At 41.7% G+C, this 15,457-nt stretch overlaps 1 protein-coding gene across 1 annotated transcript in view; it reads left to right on the top strand.

The window, feature by feature from the left end:
• Positions 1–15,457, top strand: part of LOC121300447 (protein sidekick-1-like) — an 82,708-nt gene that overhangs the window by 9,696 nt on the left and 57,555 nt on the right. Inside the window, exons 7-8 of the mRNA XM_041229022.1 lie at positions 4,229–4,369; positions 8,902–9,083. Of these exons, the coding sequence (XP_041084956.1) occupies positions 4,229–4,369; positions 8,902–9,083 (323 nt within the window). The remainder of the gene's footprint in view (positions 1–4,228; positions 4,370–8,901; positions 9,084–15,457) is intronic.

The raw sequence follows: 15,457 nt of genomic DNA, 5'->3' as shown, positions 1-15,457 counted from the left end.
GCATATCATGTATCAAACGGGTGATATCAAGTCATTCAGTTCTTGCGATTGTCTCGCCAGTCAGACAAGCTAAACATTGGTAACATACATAGAAAGCATTTTGTACTTGCCTTCCCAACATACCTGTACATGTGTTTAGTTTTAGTAAAGTACCTTAAATAGATTTGTGTTGCAGGTGATTGATACGTGTATGTATGCATTGTCTGTTATCATCTGTACGGCAGTAAGTGTGTGCGTGTGCGTGAGTGTTTCTCTGCCTGCCTGTGAGTGTGTGTGTGTGTGTGTGTGTGTGTGTGTGTGTGCGTGTCCATTTGTGTGCATGTGTCTGCCTGTGTATTTGTCTGTCTGTGTGTGTGTGTGTGTGTGAGAGTGTGTTTCTGCCTGTCTGAGTATGTGTGAGTGTCTCTGCCTGTGTGTGTGTGTGTGTGTGTGTGTGTGTGTGTGTGTGTGTATGTGAATGCATTTCTGCCTATGTGAGTGTGTGTGATGGATGATGATGTGAGGTCAGGCAGCACCTGATAATATCTGTCGCTCCTCTCAGACCAGCAGAGTGTTGCCAAATCCTAATGGGATCAAAGCTTTCTCTCACACTTCACTAAAAGTTTGCTAACCCAGTAAATTTACAGACACTATGTTTTCCTGTCATGTTTATACCAAAATGCGTTTCTAAACCTTATTTTGTTCTTTATAGAATATGGTAAAATGAACCCGAGGGAGAACGATGAGCTGTAAACAGAAAAAAAAGTATGCTGTGTCCTACACTAATTGGTTTTTAATTTATAAATCTTGTTTTTATCTTCCTGACTGACGGAATCAGAATGACTGAGCAGCTCTATATGACTACACGGTGGAGCAGTTGGGGTGTCAGACGCTGCATTTTATTGTTGTGTCAGTTAGCTGTGTTTCCTAACAGTGCCGTCGTCTTCTGTTCCAAAAACACGTAGCTTTCATTTTCTCAAAATAAGCAATTTATATTCATTCAAATGATTAAACCTTGCTTCTAAACTTTACGTTAGTTGTCAAACTTTTCAAACAAGGCCAGGCATGCAATTATAAAGATGATGCAGCGCTTGCAGGAATAATTTGCAGCATTTTGCATCTACCTTTGTAAAAAAAATAAGAGTATTAATTATTGAACTGATATGTATATTTATAACTTCTACATGTGGCTAATAACATATTTCTGAAAGCAGAGGCAAATTGTACCTAAGGCATTTCTTGCATCCTTTATGATCTTATTTTACTTCTACATTTATAAAAGAAGATCTGTTCATGTTGACAATATCATTTGAATCCTCATCAGGGGCTGCAGTATAAATTCTTTAGTCATATTACTGTAAGACTGAGGATATGTTAGCATGGGTTAGGCTGGTTGTGTGCTGTTTGTGCATAATAAATGAATGGCATTTAATTGGCTGAAATGACTTTGAGCATGCAATGCCTTAGCACTGGCTCCTTGTTCTTTTTGAGGTCCCTGCTGTGAAACTTTTGTTTACCAAAACCCCCGCCCATCGGTGAGAACCCTTTGCAGTTGCTAGGTTACAGTTAATCATAGCCACTTTCTACAAAGAAACCAAATTAAATAAACGTACAAAATATAAAATACTTTATTCCATCATTGCTTGCATAACCCCACTTGACATTGCTGTGTTATTGTACCTGATAGTATGGAATCAGCTCTTTTATACATATGGAATATTATTACACAGTATACTGTGCTTGCACAGATTCTTCTGAGACTGGTAAAGGGTGCACATTATGAAAGTGACTGAATTCTGTACTGCAATTTGAGAAGCCTCAAAGTACAGTACAGTACTCATAATAAGAAAGTACTGACTTAAAATTCTGGGGCATCAATGGTCTTTTAGATAACTAGTGGTGCAGTTGAAGCCAGGAGGCAGATGGATATACAGTATATTAAAAAAATGTGGCCGTATTTCAAACATTTATTGATGAACAAGAGATGTTTTTGCTTTTTAAAATGGGTGTTTGCCAGTAGTTGTGTTCCATGTGAAAAACAAAGGCTAAATCGATTTCTATCACAACTAATGTGTGCCACAAAGCATTACCTGCCCCCTTTTTTATATTTATCTCTCCTGTCAGAAACCCACTGCCTGTTGAGCATTCGGTCTACAACAGTGCTCTGTATGGAACTGAAAACTTCTGAAGTGTGTCTGAGCTTTCAGTAAAACTGTCTTGAAAGGTGAAAAGCTTAAACTTAAAGAAAGAAAGAAAGAGCGAAACAAGCACATTTTGCTTGACTACTGTAGAAAACGTTTACTTTAGGGATAAGGGTGTTAGGGAAAACAAAATCAGAAAAAAATAAAAAGCAGCTGTCTATAAAAGCAACCTTGAAGTGCTTTTTTAATGAAAGATATCATTGCAGTCCATTTCAAATGCCTGTGTTATCATTTTTAGCAACCACTTTCTGCCTGATTAGGAACTTTTGTCTCATCGTGCCTTCATTTTCAGTCATTAAAAGTAATTAAATACCTCAATGAACAACAGGAAAGACATTTGTTTTGCTCTCCAACACAAAGGATTTGTTTTCAGTTCATGAATATGTTCTTTGTAGATAATTTGAAGGTAAAAGTTGCTTTCCATAAAGCTGCTGCTTCTTCTTCTACAACTGAAAAGAATACGAGTTTAAGTAAAAGCAGGAATACATTTAGATTCAAATGTGAGATTTGTGCATGCAAGGCTATAAACTGTTACTTTAAATGCTATTAAAAAAAACAAAAAAAAAAAACACCATTTGAGAAGTCTGGGAATCTAAAAAAAAAGAGGCAACCCTAGCTGTCTTTGATCAGAAAGGAAAGCGGTTTCTTACACTGTTCGCATCACATCCTAGCCAACAGAGACTGAACATGTTAGAGACGGGTCACAGCATGTAGCCTTTTCTGCAGTAGGGTGGCCTTAAGAGAAATGACAACCTGAGAAACAGACAACATCTTAATATAGGCTACATGCTGCACTAGCTAAAAACTTTATTTCAGAAACCAACACCAGCACCATTTCTTATCCCACTTGCTCTTTCAAGCTGTATAGCAGGTAAATAAAGTTCTAGTGTATTGTAATAATTTCATTCTATAAATAATGATTATAGGGGATTTATTCACTCCCACAGGTCTTGTTTCTGCTTTGGGGAATTGGGAATGGTAAACAGATCAGGCACATCCATAATCAAATTTGAGGCTGTGGTAATTTAAAAGATGGTCCGCGGGGAAGATTTACACTGTAATACGAAAGTAGTGCTCTGTATTAATTAAGTAAAGCACTCCCAGCTAGGAATAATAAGACACTTATTGTCCCCTTTGACACTGTGATACATGTTTGTCTTAAAGGAAATGAATGTACATTAGTGTTCCGTGTTAATAGACGAATTGCTGTGACATGTCCACCTTCATTGCTGGTCTGCGCCTGAAGGGACAGTTTATGTTGTTTTTCTGTTTGTTTTACAGCAGGTGCATGTATTGTTTGAGCAGGGACCATGCCGGGAAGGGTTAGGTTGAGAGAGCAGGGCAGAGTGTGTGTGTGCGTGTGTGCGTGTGTGTATGTGTGCGTGTGTGTGTGTGTGGGGGGGGGGGGGGGGTTGCGGGTAGAGTCAGGGAGAGTGATGTGCTGCAGTGATTGGAGGAGAGCAGGTTAGGGTACGGAGCATGCCAGGTGGGGGGTGGGGGGTGGTATAAGAACACGAGGCAGTTTGAGTGCGAGTTGTGAGAGGGAGTGGTGAATGAAAGTAAGAGACCAAGTGAAAGTGAGTAGCGACCTAAAAGCTGCAAGACCAAGAACCGACAGGAGTTGGTGAGAGAGAGGGAACCTGATAGCCAGAGAATGGGGTTTATTGTTTCTGCGTGGTCTTAGAGACCATAGAGACCGAGTGTACCACAAAAAATTAAAGAGCGGGTATTCCATTTGCATCTGCAATCCCTGAGTCTGTCCATTTATTCTGCTTAAAATAAAAGCAAATGAGACCCCGTGTCACCACACTATCATTTGCTATGTACTGTAAAATCTGAGTTAAGGCTGGGCAATCCTGTTCAGCCTTTTAAATCGATCAATGTTCTCTCCTGTTTGTTTACCAGTTACCACTGGACAGCCATAGTTAGACCAATTGAGCAGTCTGTTGATATAACAACTCTTGTACAGTATTACAGGCTCACTAACCATGACAATAGTTTAAATAATGTCATTATACTGTAGCTGACTATTTTATGATACCTTTTAGGTTGATGCTGCCAGAAGAACCTCCAAGCGCCCCACCAAAGAACATTGTTGCCAGTGGGCGTACCAACCAATCCATAATGGTCCAGTGGCAGCCGCCTCCAGAACCAGAACTCAATGGGGTGCTCAGAGGATACATGCTTAGGTAAGTAATACTAACTGTACATGGAATAATCAGTTTTTGATTCTGCAAGATAAAAATGAACCCAAAACAATCTACGGTTTGATACAACAGATGACTGATCTTGGGTCCTCTGTTAAACAGATTCTCTGCCTTTTCAGCCAGATGCTACATCTTTGGAATACTTGAGTGGTGGTGGTAGTTAGGGGGGCATCAAAAACACAGCATTGTCAAACCAGCAGCTGTTTCTTACTCATTTTCTGAGAAATTGAACTGGACGAGAACAGGTGCAGGATGAATCGTCAGTCCTAATAATAATACAGTGGAAGCATTAAAATTTTCATTTGTTCCACAACTAATACAGTAAAGCATCGCCTGGGGGGGGACATACTTTAAGTTCGGATTTGTGATTTTTAGTTCTTGTCCTGTATCTAGTTTTTTTTTGCTGACGCACAAGTGTAGACAGCATCATGTAAGGTAACACTTTTAAGTACACTTTGCAGTGATACCCTTTCTGATGAACTGCTGTCTGGAGTGGGCTCTGATCCGTTCAAAAACGTGGCACAGGAATTTGCATCTGTAGAAGGTTTTCAAAGCCTGTAGGACCTCCTGGTCCATCGGCTAAATTTTATTGGTTGTGTTCGGGGGAAGAAACAAGCAACGAATCTTCCCATCCCGTGAAGCTCCTCGGGATGTCCTGGGCAGTTAACTAGCAGCAGCTTCAGTTTAAGTGAGTGTGGCAAAGTGGTAAGTGATTACAGATGCATGCAGTGCAGTGTGGATACAAAACAGACAAACCATGATTTCCAGGTGCAAGTGTGTTTATTGGTTTATTAACAATGTCCAGACCCTCATGGCGAACACCTGTAAATAATAAATGATGGAAGTGAATACAGCGGCGTGTATCACTTTGTTTGTAAAAATCCCACAGGTTTGACCCACAACCAAAAGTCCATTTTATACTGGCTTTTGCTACAGCTCCAGATCGTTCTACTGGTAGTCTATTAAAAAAACAGGAAACAGTTAACAAACACTAACAAACACAAGACAAAACTCACGGTTCACAATACAGCAATACAGGTTAACACTAACTGTTTACCAAGGGACAGATTACTTTGCTACGCCCCTATTTTATACCCTCGCTCATGACCCCTTGGTTAACGAGCGCGTCCGCTTTACAGTCCGCGGATGCCATGCGGTTTCCTGTTCGGGTCATTGAGTTCGGGTACCGTAGCTCAGTCTCTTTTCTAGCCGGCCGACTTCTACCTACCCATGGCAATAAAGTGCCATGCCTTTTAGTCCAGGGTACTCTGCTCCCTTTATCTTGTACCCTCTCAGGTCGGGAGGGAGATCTAACACCAAGCGCCATTCAATCTCTGTCACAGTGAGTTTGTATGAACTTGTACTGTATGCACAACTCTTAAACAGTTCTTTATTTATCCACATACCTTTTTGGGCTGCATCTCTCACCGGCAGGTTTTGCATGTTCACATGTTTAAAACATGTAGGTGATTTGGATTTGCCGATCTATATCGGAGGAAGTCAGTGTGTTCCAGCAGCATTGGCACACGCAAGTAACATGATCCTTGTACTTTTTGTACCCCATGGAATGCTTTTCATTTTGGGAAGCAAGTGTTTTGCTCGGCAAAGCTCTCCAATACTGTAATATTTCATCTGCTTATACACTTGCTCCAAAGTTAGACCGTGTTTTTCTATAACTTTTTTAAGTTTTTCACAGAAAGAATCAATTCCCGACATGTCAGCAGACATTTGCTTTCAATATCTAGCTCCCTAATAACGTGATGTTCTTTAATACGCTGTAGCCAGCCTGTGCGTCCAGTAAAATTCTCAAAATTGGGTTAGTTCCCATGCAGATTTTCATAAAAAAAAGAAACCTTGCTTGTTCACAAAGAATTACCCCTGACAGTGGAGTGCCACGAGATCGTTCTTGCATAAGCATGGACCATATTGCTTTATCCAAAGGTTTTGTCACCTGCTGTTCAGATTGATTTTCGTTTCATTGCATTCATCGAATCTACATGTTGCATAAATGCTTTTTTTAATGTCAGAAACTGTGCTTTTACCAATTCCGAAATCGGCTGCAATCTTGCTTTGACTGTCACCATGATTAATTTGTTTGAGAATTGTTAGTTTTTCATTCAGTGTTAGCTGAATTCTCTTTCGTTTCCATGCAGCCATTGTAATTTAAACATTGTTTTTATGATATACTGTATATTAAAATACTGGTACTGAACAAAAGTAGCTTTACCTTATGTAGTTAATACAGGTTTTGCGCATGTACCCTACGTTTCCCAGGTAATCTCTGCTGTAACTAATCTCTGATTGGCTGAAGCTACGTATAGGGCCTACAGTACAGTAGCAAAAATCACGTCAATGTTGCTCAGATTTTTGATCAGTCCGGATTAATGATGTTCAGATTTGCGACACTTTACTACTCTTGCATAATAAGTCATGAATGTATTTTTTTTTTAAATAATACTTATAAAAATGTTATTCAAATACTGGGTAGTATATTATGACAACAAATATGTTTTGCTCCCCAGCAGTTGTCTTCATAATAAAATGGGGATAAAGACATTGATACTGTTTGTCCTTTTTCTGTTTGAACTAGCAGCTGCTTCCATGATTAAGAATTAATTAAATACAAAGAAGTGGGTGATCCCCATCCCATAATTCCCATCTAATTTGAAGCCATGGCCATGACAGGGCAGTCATTTAAAAACATCCTGCTTTTCTTGTTAGCAGGAATCAGTGTCAGATAGATTGGCTTGCTTCTCTGGGCTATGTAAATGCTGTTAGAGGATCCAGATCCACATTGCTTGAGAACAAAAGCCTTAGTTCAAAGCTAACCGTGGGCTAGAGATAGTGAAATCACCCCAGATTCACGAAGCTACTTAAGAACAAAACATCCTCCAGTGTGTCAGTCTCTTCTAATTTGTGTCTATGCTCTTTGATGGCCCTGAAACTGAGACACTTTGAATCTTCAGAGGACACGTTTATAAGAGAATAGTTCATTAAGAAGCCTGTCTTACAATTCAGAAAGCAGTGCAAAAAGTTTGCAAAAAAGAAAAGAGATGTTGGAGAGGATGTCGGGGCATGACAAACCTGCACCGTGCCTGCAGACACTGCAGCTGTACAGTGCTAGTCACCACCTCAGGAGTTGGCTGTATATTTGTATACATACATATATTAGGCACCCTTTAGATCATTCAAATTCCAGGCATGTAATATTCATTTAGGCATTTTAATATTCACAAAAGGGGAATAATGCTAACACTGCCATGTGAATGCACTGTGATTTGGAGTTGGGGGGCGATCTGAGTTTCCTTGCAAAGCTCTACCTTGTTTTTTTTTTTTTGTGTGTGTTTATTTTAGACATCTAGTAATAAAGAAATTCTCCTCTTCAGTCCTGTCCTCTGCTGCGCAAGGACTCCCAGCTGTGTCATATTGTACTGAATACCCTTTCAAGTACGAAATGTAATCATTACCGAATGGGTATTTACCCAAGGTATACCAAGGTATTCTGCTTAAAACGTGTTATTCTATGACCTGAGGGACCTTGCTATACTTCCTGAAAGTTTTATTGAGGCATATTGATGTTTGGGCAAATTACAAGACACACTGTTTTTTTCTTTTGGTATGACATAATACACATTTATTCTCAGGGTCTTTATAAGCATTAATGGTCACTACTCTCGATTATTTTCTCAAAATAAATATTTATAAATAAAATAATAGTTCATTCATTCCATTATTCAGGAATAAGGAAAAAAAAAAAAACGTACCTGACAAATTTAGCTCATAAAATAGTATCTGCTTCTATCCACTTGTTTCTTGATATTGATAAATGTTGTAAAACATATATATTAAAACATATGAGACAGAATAGTGTTCTAATATAACTGTAAGTCAAATACATCAGATTTATAATGTTTTCACATATTTTAAACAAATTCTTGTGTCATGTTTTGTTTCTCTGTGCTGTTGAAAATATGTCCGCCCTTTAAAAACGAATTGCCCGTCTCAGTGACATCACATGAAAAAACAAACAAGCAAGCAGTGAAATTCAATTCCTCCCCTATCCAACAATATGCGTTAACAAGCTGTACTGCAAATGATGGTGGCACAGCAGTGCAAATGGAAATTAAGTGTGTTTTTATCGTGTTCACAGGCCCAGATTGACACTTCAGTATGATTGTGTTTATAGGATCACAAGTTGTTTGTTGTGTTGGTTAGAACTGCTTAACCGAATTTTGCGGACCATCTGGAGTTTACTCACGGACCACAGGTTGGGAATCACTACTTTAGAGGACCAGGGTGGGAAACTCCTTTAAAACAATCAGTACAAGGGAACTATGCCTCTGAATTTTCTATGAAACAGCTACTGTACAGATTAATTTTCATCTGATGTGTCAAAAATGATAATGTGCTTTGAGCCTTTTAAATCTTAATTATATGCATTGAAGTGGATTGCAGTTCAGATGTATTTGTTGCTGTCTGAAGATGCATTTTATGATTGTGACTCTTAATTGTAGGTATCGGCTTGCTGGCCTTCCCGGCGAGTACCAGCTGAAGAATATCACCAGCCCAGAGATTAACTACTGCCTGGTGAGGGACCTCATCATCTGGACGCAGTATGAAATCCAGGTGGCTGCTTACACTGGAGCCGGGCTAGGAGTGTTCAGCCATCCTGTGACAGAATACACACTTCAGGGAGGTTAGTGATTGAAATCGCTTGATCTTTTGGATGGAGAATTGGGGCATTGTATTTATTAGATTGCTTTTGCTTTTCTAAATAATGTAAAAAAACATTAAAACTAACAGGCAAGATCATTTAACTGGGGTATACAATCTAAAACCATAGCATTAAAACAGTGAGCATGTGTTGTCCATCAGATTCCAATACCATAGGAGCACAAAGCAGTTTCACCACTTCTAGGTTTTGCTATGAGCTTGATTGGCCACAACAAGCTCAGGTGTGTCTTATTAAACTCATAGGACCAGGACTGGCTCACACTGCTATACAATTGAAGTCTTATTTTCATTTCTGTAATATTTTCTTTAAGCTGAATTGATTGTAATAACTGTACTTAAAATCTTCATGTACCTTTCTATTTCTGATTCTGTATTTTTCACACAGTAGCCTAAACTCTGTCTGTACATTTTTACAGACATCTTAGAACTGGGCCCTCAGCTACTGTAGAATACTGTAAGAGGAAAGCTATAAAAATATTGAGAGGTTTCACAGGGGCCATTAAAATTATTATTTTTAAGAACCTACAGTTTTGTTAAATCAGGGGCAACTGTTAATTGAGACCATTAAGTTAACCAATTTGTTTTATGTGAAACTGTATAAATGATGCAGTTGAAGATATAACCAAAGCAATCATCATTTCAGAATCACTACAAGACAAGACACATAACCAACCATGTCTGATAAGACTGGATTGATTTATTTTAATTGACCTAGTGGGGGAAAAAAAGTCGTTTATGGCAAGGTGACTGCCGATATCTGAATCTAGATGAATCTACAGTAGTACCAGTATTGGCAATTGCTATCTCAGGAGCACAATATCGGAGGGGAAAATACAGAAACAATGTCCTAACCAGTAAATAATATTTTGCTGTGAAACAACACTCAATTTCATTTAAATACATATTTTATCTTCTATTCAAACCAATAAAAACTACTTTGTGCAACATTACATTAATTAAAAAGTACACATTTATATTAACAGACTTGTTTCATGCCATGACAGAAACCTGTGCCTGACATTTCAAAGCTATTCACAGCCGACTTTCTAGTCTGCATGCAATAATTCTGCCTATTGTGTTGCCTTTACATTACAGCTTTTGAAATGAGGTTTTTGTGTTGTGGATTATGCCCTGTAAATCCACTACACAGACAATCTTTATGCCTTTGTGTACAGACAACCTTTTAACCCAGTGAAAACATATTGAAGTTCCTAGTGTCAAGTGCCAAATCCAATAAACGTGGCTACCATATAAGCTGGCATCTGTACTGCAGAGTGGCCAGACCCCTGGCCATCTGGTGCTTGGAGCAACTGGACTGACAGCAGAAGAGAAAATGGTTTGGATTAATCACCTAAATCTGCTCTCCTCAATTGAGGTTCCCTATCAAGTATGAAACGTAACCATTACCATATGGGTATTTACCTCCTAAAGACCCGAAGCCTGAATATTGTATACTAAAGCTGCTCAGCGAGCCTGTGACGCAGTCGTGGCCCGCCCCCGAGGGATCAAAATCTCAGTGGCATTTTTCCTTTCAAGACTGATGTGATCGCAGAGCCTTCTTTACATAAGTTCATTGTTGCTTGTATCTGTGTCTATATGGCATTTATTGTTTTTTTACACAAATTATATGTGGTATTTTAATAACTAATCGCTGTAATAGTTTTTACTAATTATGCATTTTGTATACACTACAGCCTGTTGCTCATTATGTCCTGCTGCGGCCATGTGAAGCCAGAGGCTTGAGTCGCTCCTTCCCGGGGATCTAGCAACATTAGTCAGCTGACTTGGTGCTCTCCCCCCAGGCTGCATAGCTCTGGCTGGAGCTTATTTTAACTCTTGTTTTTGCTTTTTAGCACCATATGACGTGTTTTAAATTATTTATTTAATTGTTTAATTACTGTTTTTTGTTGAGAAGGTATTTTTTCTTTGTATGTTTTCTGTTCTTTTACAGATTCTACATGCAGGCCTGTCTGTAACGTGATGCTCAGCACATGTGCAGCAAGAGCAGCACTGCGCAGGAGCAAGATACTCTCTTTGGTTGTTGTTGCTTTAAGCAATTTAAACCACAGTATCTTGATGCCGTTTTGGTGACTGCTTTTTAGTATCACCATTGCGAAGGCTGTTCGTCCATTCTAACAAGCAGTCTTCCCTCAGTCTCATGTGTGGTACTGACTGAATGACTTTACCAATGGCTTTTACAGGTGGGCATCCCTGTATGCTGCCACCCCGTACAGGTCCCAGCGTCGTCCCAGTACCGTCCTGGACCATACCCTTACTGACCCGGTGCTAAAGTCTCCGAACTGACCCGGTGTCATCCCGTACCATACCGACCCATATCTTAAGACACCAACCTGGTATTGACCCAGTTCCGACCCATTGCTATATTCACCGAACTGGTACTGACCCGTCGCTAAAGTCACCGAATTGACCTGGTGCCGTCCCGTACCATACCGACCCAGAGCTTAAGACACCAATCCGGTATCGACCCAGTTCTGACCCATTGCTATATTCAGCGACCCAGTCCTACACGGTGCAAAGGCCACCCAACTGGCCTGGTGAAAAACAGTTCCAAACCACTACTGCACCAGTCCTGAACCAGTACCGACCCCATGTTAAATACACCAAACTGGTACTGAACCGACCCAATACCTTAAAGGTACCGATCTGGATCCAGCCCGCTACTAACTGGTGCTCAGGTCACGAGTCCGGTACCAAACCGTTCCCGCTTGGGTCTTGACAACTGTACAACTGCATTGCTTGCCTCTTGCATCATTCCCGGGTTCTATCCCTGTGAGACATGCAAGCGCCCCATTTGTGCCCCATTTTCCAAGCGCACGCTATCCCGTAGCTCTAAGGAGTGCTCTGCATCCCTTGCTTGTGCTCAGTGCTCTTCCCCATCAACCTCTTAGAGAGGTGGTTGCATCCTCATCCCAGTCCTGTCAGCAGAGTTGATACCGCTAATCAAGAGGGACACAGCAGGCTTGTGTGACGGGGTACATATTATTTGGGTATTATTATGATTTAAAAGTACTAGTTTGTATTGTTAGTATTGTTTGAATGTACTGGTTTGTGTTTGTTTAAAAAAAAAAATGATGGTTGTTATTATTTGGCAGTGTGGATGGGGTTAAATCTCCATCCCTTTAAACTCTACTACAATGTGCCTGAGCATAACTGAATTATTGACAAGCAATCGAGCTCTGGCACAGCTGAATAAATAAAGGCAGGAACCTCTCCGTCAGAGAGAGTTTTGTGGAGAAAGTTTTACAGTAAGAGTGAGAGGTCATGAAGCACAAGGTAAACAAAGCAACTGCTATACGGCTGGCTGTGTTTCAGCCGATATTTGTATTATTTACTGAGTTTATTGTTTGTTTTGGCCCATGTTTGTTTTGTGTGTTTTTGTACATGTCTTTTGTTTGTTTGCTTTATTTTCGTTTATTTAATAAAAAAAAAAAGAGCGCAGTGGCGACTCACTCTGAAGTTCTGGTGTGCGTGCCTGTTATCTTCCTGGTCTGTGACGTCACCCACCCAGCCTTCCTGCCACAAGGGGAAACAAGGCAGTTGATTTTTGTCAACGAGCCTACCACCTGTACCTCCCAGTTCTTTTTGAAATACATTCAAACTGGTGCCCTAGGCCCCATCAGCTTCAAGACTGGCACAGCTGGTCTGTGGCCGCTGCCAGAGGTGATGTTCAGAGCTGGCCAATTTTCTGCCACAGGCCCAGAGCCCCTTCTCAGGGAGCCATCTGGACTATTGGCGTCAGTGCACCACAGACATCTGGTTGCTTACTACTGTTCAGACTGGCTATTCGCTGCAGTTCAATCACGGTCCCCTTCCATCACGGACCCATAGGACGCCGCTGTAGTGTCTCAGGAAGTAGCAGCTCTGTTGCAAAAACCGACTATATGCACGAGACCCCCTCCATTTGGAGGAAGGGTTCTACTCTAGATACTACCTAGTGCCAAGTGGGAAGGTGGCCTCAGACCGATCCTCAACCTCAGACTGGTCAACCTGTATCTGAGCCGAAGGAGGTTAAAAATGTTGACAATACAACAGCTGTTGCAGCAAATCAGGCCAGGTGACTGGTTCACCATGGTGGACCTCAAGGATTCCTCTTTCAGTATCCCCATAAAGCCAGTACACAGGAGGTACCTATGGTTTGCCTTTTAGGAAACAGTGTACAAGTTCCTTGTCTTGCCATTTGACCTCTCCCTAGCTCCCTGTGCCTTCTCAAAGTGCATGGAAACTGTCTTGGCCACATTGAGACTCAAAGGCAACACAGTGCTCAATTATCTGGACAACTGGCTAAATTATGCCCAGTCTCCAGCACAAGTAGAGGCCCACATGGAACTTGTCACTGGCCACCTTCAATGGTTGAGCCTAGGAGTGTGCTTGGACTCCGTGGCCATGCTAGCCACTCTGTTGGATGACAGAAAGTATAGAATAGCCACCTCTTTGGAGCTTTTTCAGCTCAACAGAGTGCTCACAGTAGTAGTAATGTTCCAGAAACTTCTGAGCCCGATAGCAGCAGCTTCACAGGCCGTTCCATTGGGTTTCCTGCGCATGTGCCTGGTTCAACAGTAGGGTTTTGTCACCACTGGGCTGGGCCATTGTGTGGAATGTCCAGGATGTGCAAGGTGTGTGGAACTCTCCAGGGTCTCCACATCAATAGTTTAGAGCTGCAGGCAGTTTACCTGGCCTTGCAGAATTTTTTGCTGAAGGTTCGAGGGAGACATGTGATTGTCCGTACAGACAACACAACAGTGGTGGCTTACATCAACCACCAGAGCAGCCTCATGTTGCCTAGGGTCCATTGTGTGGCCCGCAAACCTTTGCTCTGGGCTCACGAGAACCTCCTTTCAATGCAGCCAGTACATCTACCCAGGGTGATAAACTGGGGGGTGGACCTCCTCTCAAGGGGAGTCCCTAGCGCCTCATAGTGGAGACCACCCTGAGGTGGTGAGCCTCATTTGAGAGAGGTTCGGGAGAGCAGAGATAGACCTCTTTGCCTCCCAGGAATCAACTGCCTGTGCCCTCTCGTTCTCCATAATAGGAGGCGGGGACGCAATGGCAATAGATGCCTTGGCACACCAGTGGCCGAGGCATCTGTTATACGCCTTTCCACCACTCGTCCTGTTCCTGCTGTGTCTGGAGAAAATCGGACAGGACTGGGCCAAGATGCTTTTAGGAGCCCTTTATTGGCTGAGGAGACTGGTTTTCAACCCTGATGCAGATCCTGAACAGCCAGCCGTGGAGACTGCCGAAGCGGCACTACCTGCTCAGTCAGGCACGAAAGACCTTATGGCATCCTAACCCATCGAGCCTGCAGCTCTGGGTCTGGCCCCTGAACGGCTGCATTTGAGCTGTCTGAGGCTTTCTAAAAGGGTCATTGACACCCTGCAGAATGCCAGAGCACTGTCCATGCATTCCCAGTATGGGTAAAAGTGTGGTACTTTACACATGTGGTGTCTGCCTCATGGGTTTGACACCAACAACCTGTCCCATGGCAGTTATACATAATCTTTGCAGGACCTTTTTGACGAGGGGAAATTCCCCTCCACGTTAAAGGTCTATCTAGCAGCCATTTTGGCTTGCCTTGTCAAAATTGACTAGGTCTTCCCAGGAGCTCACTTCCTTGCAGGACAATGTTTCAAAAGGGCTCAGCGGCACTGGCCGCCTATGGAGGATATTGTTCCTCGCTGGAGGCAAAACGTGGTGCTTACTGTACTCATGAAGCCTCAATTTGAGCCCCTGCATTCAGCTGAAATTTGTATCGCTCAAAGCGGCTTTCTTGCTTTCTTACTTGCTATCACCTCCTCAAAGCTACTTGTTACTGGGGTTCCATATGATAAAGCACAGGGCAGCCTCTTGGCTTAGCCTTGTAGCATTCCAGTCGTTCTGTAATCTTGCCATTGTGACGGCTTTGGTACAAATTTTCATTCCCTGAAATAGAAATGTAATCATTAACCTTCAAGGTCGCTGCGTCCATAATTACAGCAGGCTTGAAGGAAAAATTACGCTGAGATCAGTGAGCACAGTCCTTTCGTGCCCTCTGGGGTGGGCCATGACTGTGTCACAGGCTCGGTTACGGTAATGGTTGCATTTCTATTTCAGGGAACCAGGGTTATGATAATAACCTAACGTTCTGCAGCTTCCACTAATCCAGCTTTGCATGTATGTCAGTGTTACTTTGGAAACCTTTCTTATCAGTCTGCTTGACATTTGAGGCTTAACATCATCGTGGTAAAAAGATGCTCCCAGTCACCCCTTAGCCCATCTGCCAATGCACTATGCATTTCAATACAGTATGTTAAAAAAAAAATGTTCCTGCTTTTTCTC

This window comes from Polyodon spathula, chromosome 26 (genome assembly GCF_017654505.1).
Source record: "Polyodon spathula isolate WHYD16114869_AA chromosome 26, ASM1765450v1, whole genome shotgun sequence".
Lineage (NCBI taxonomy): Eukaryota > Metazoa > Chordata > Actinopteri > Acipenseriformes > Polyodontidae > Polyodon > Polyodon spathula.
Note: the sequence above shows the minus strand (reverse complement) of the source record. Positions and strands in the feature narration are given on the sequence as shown.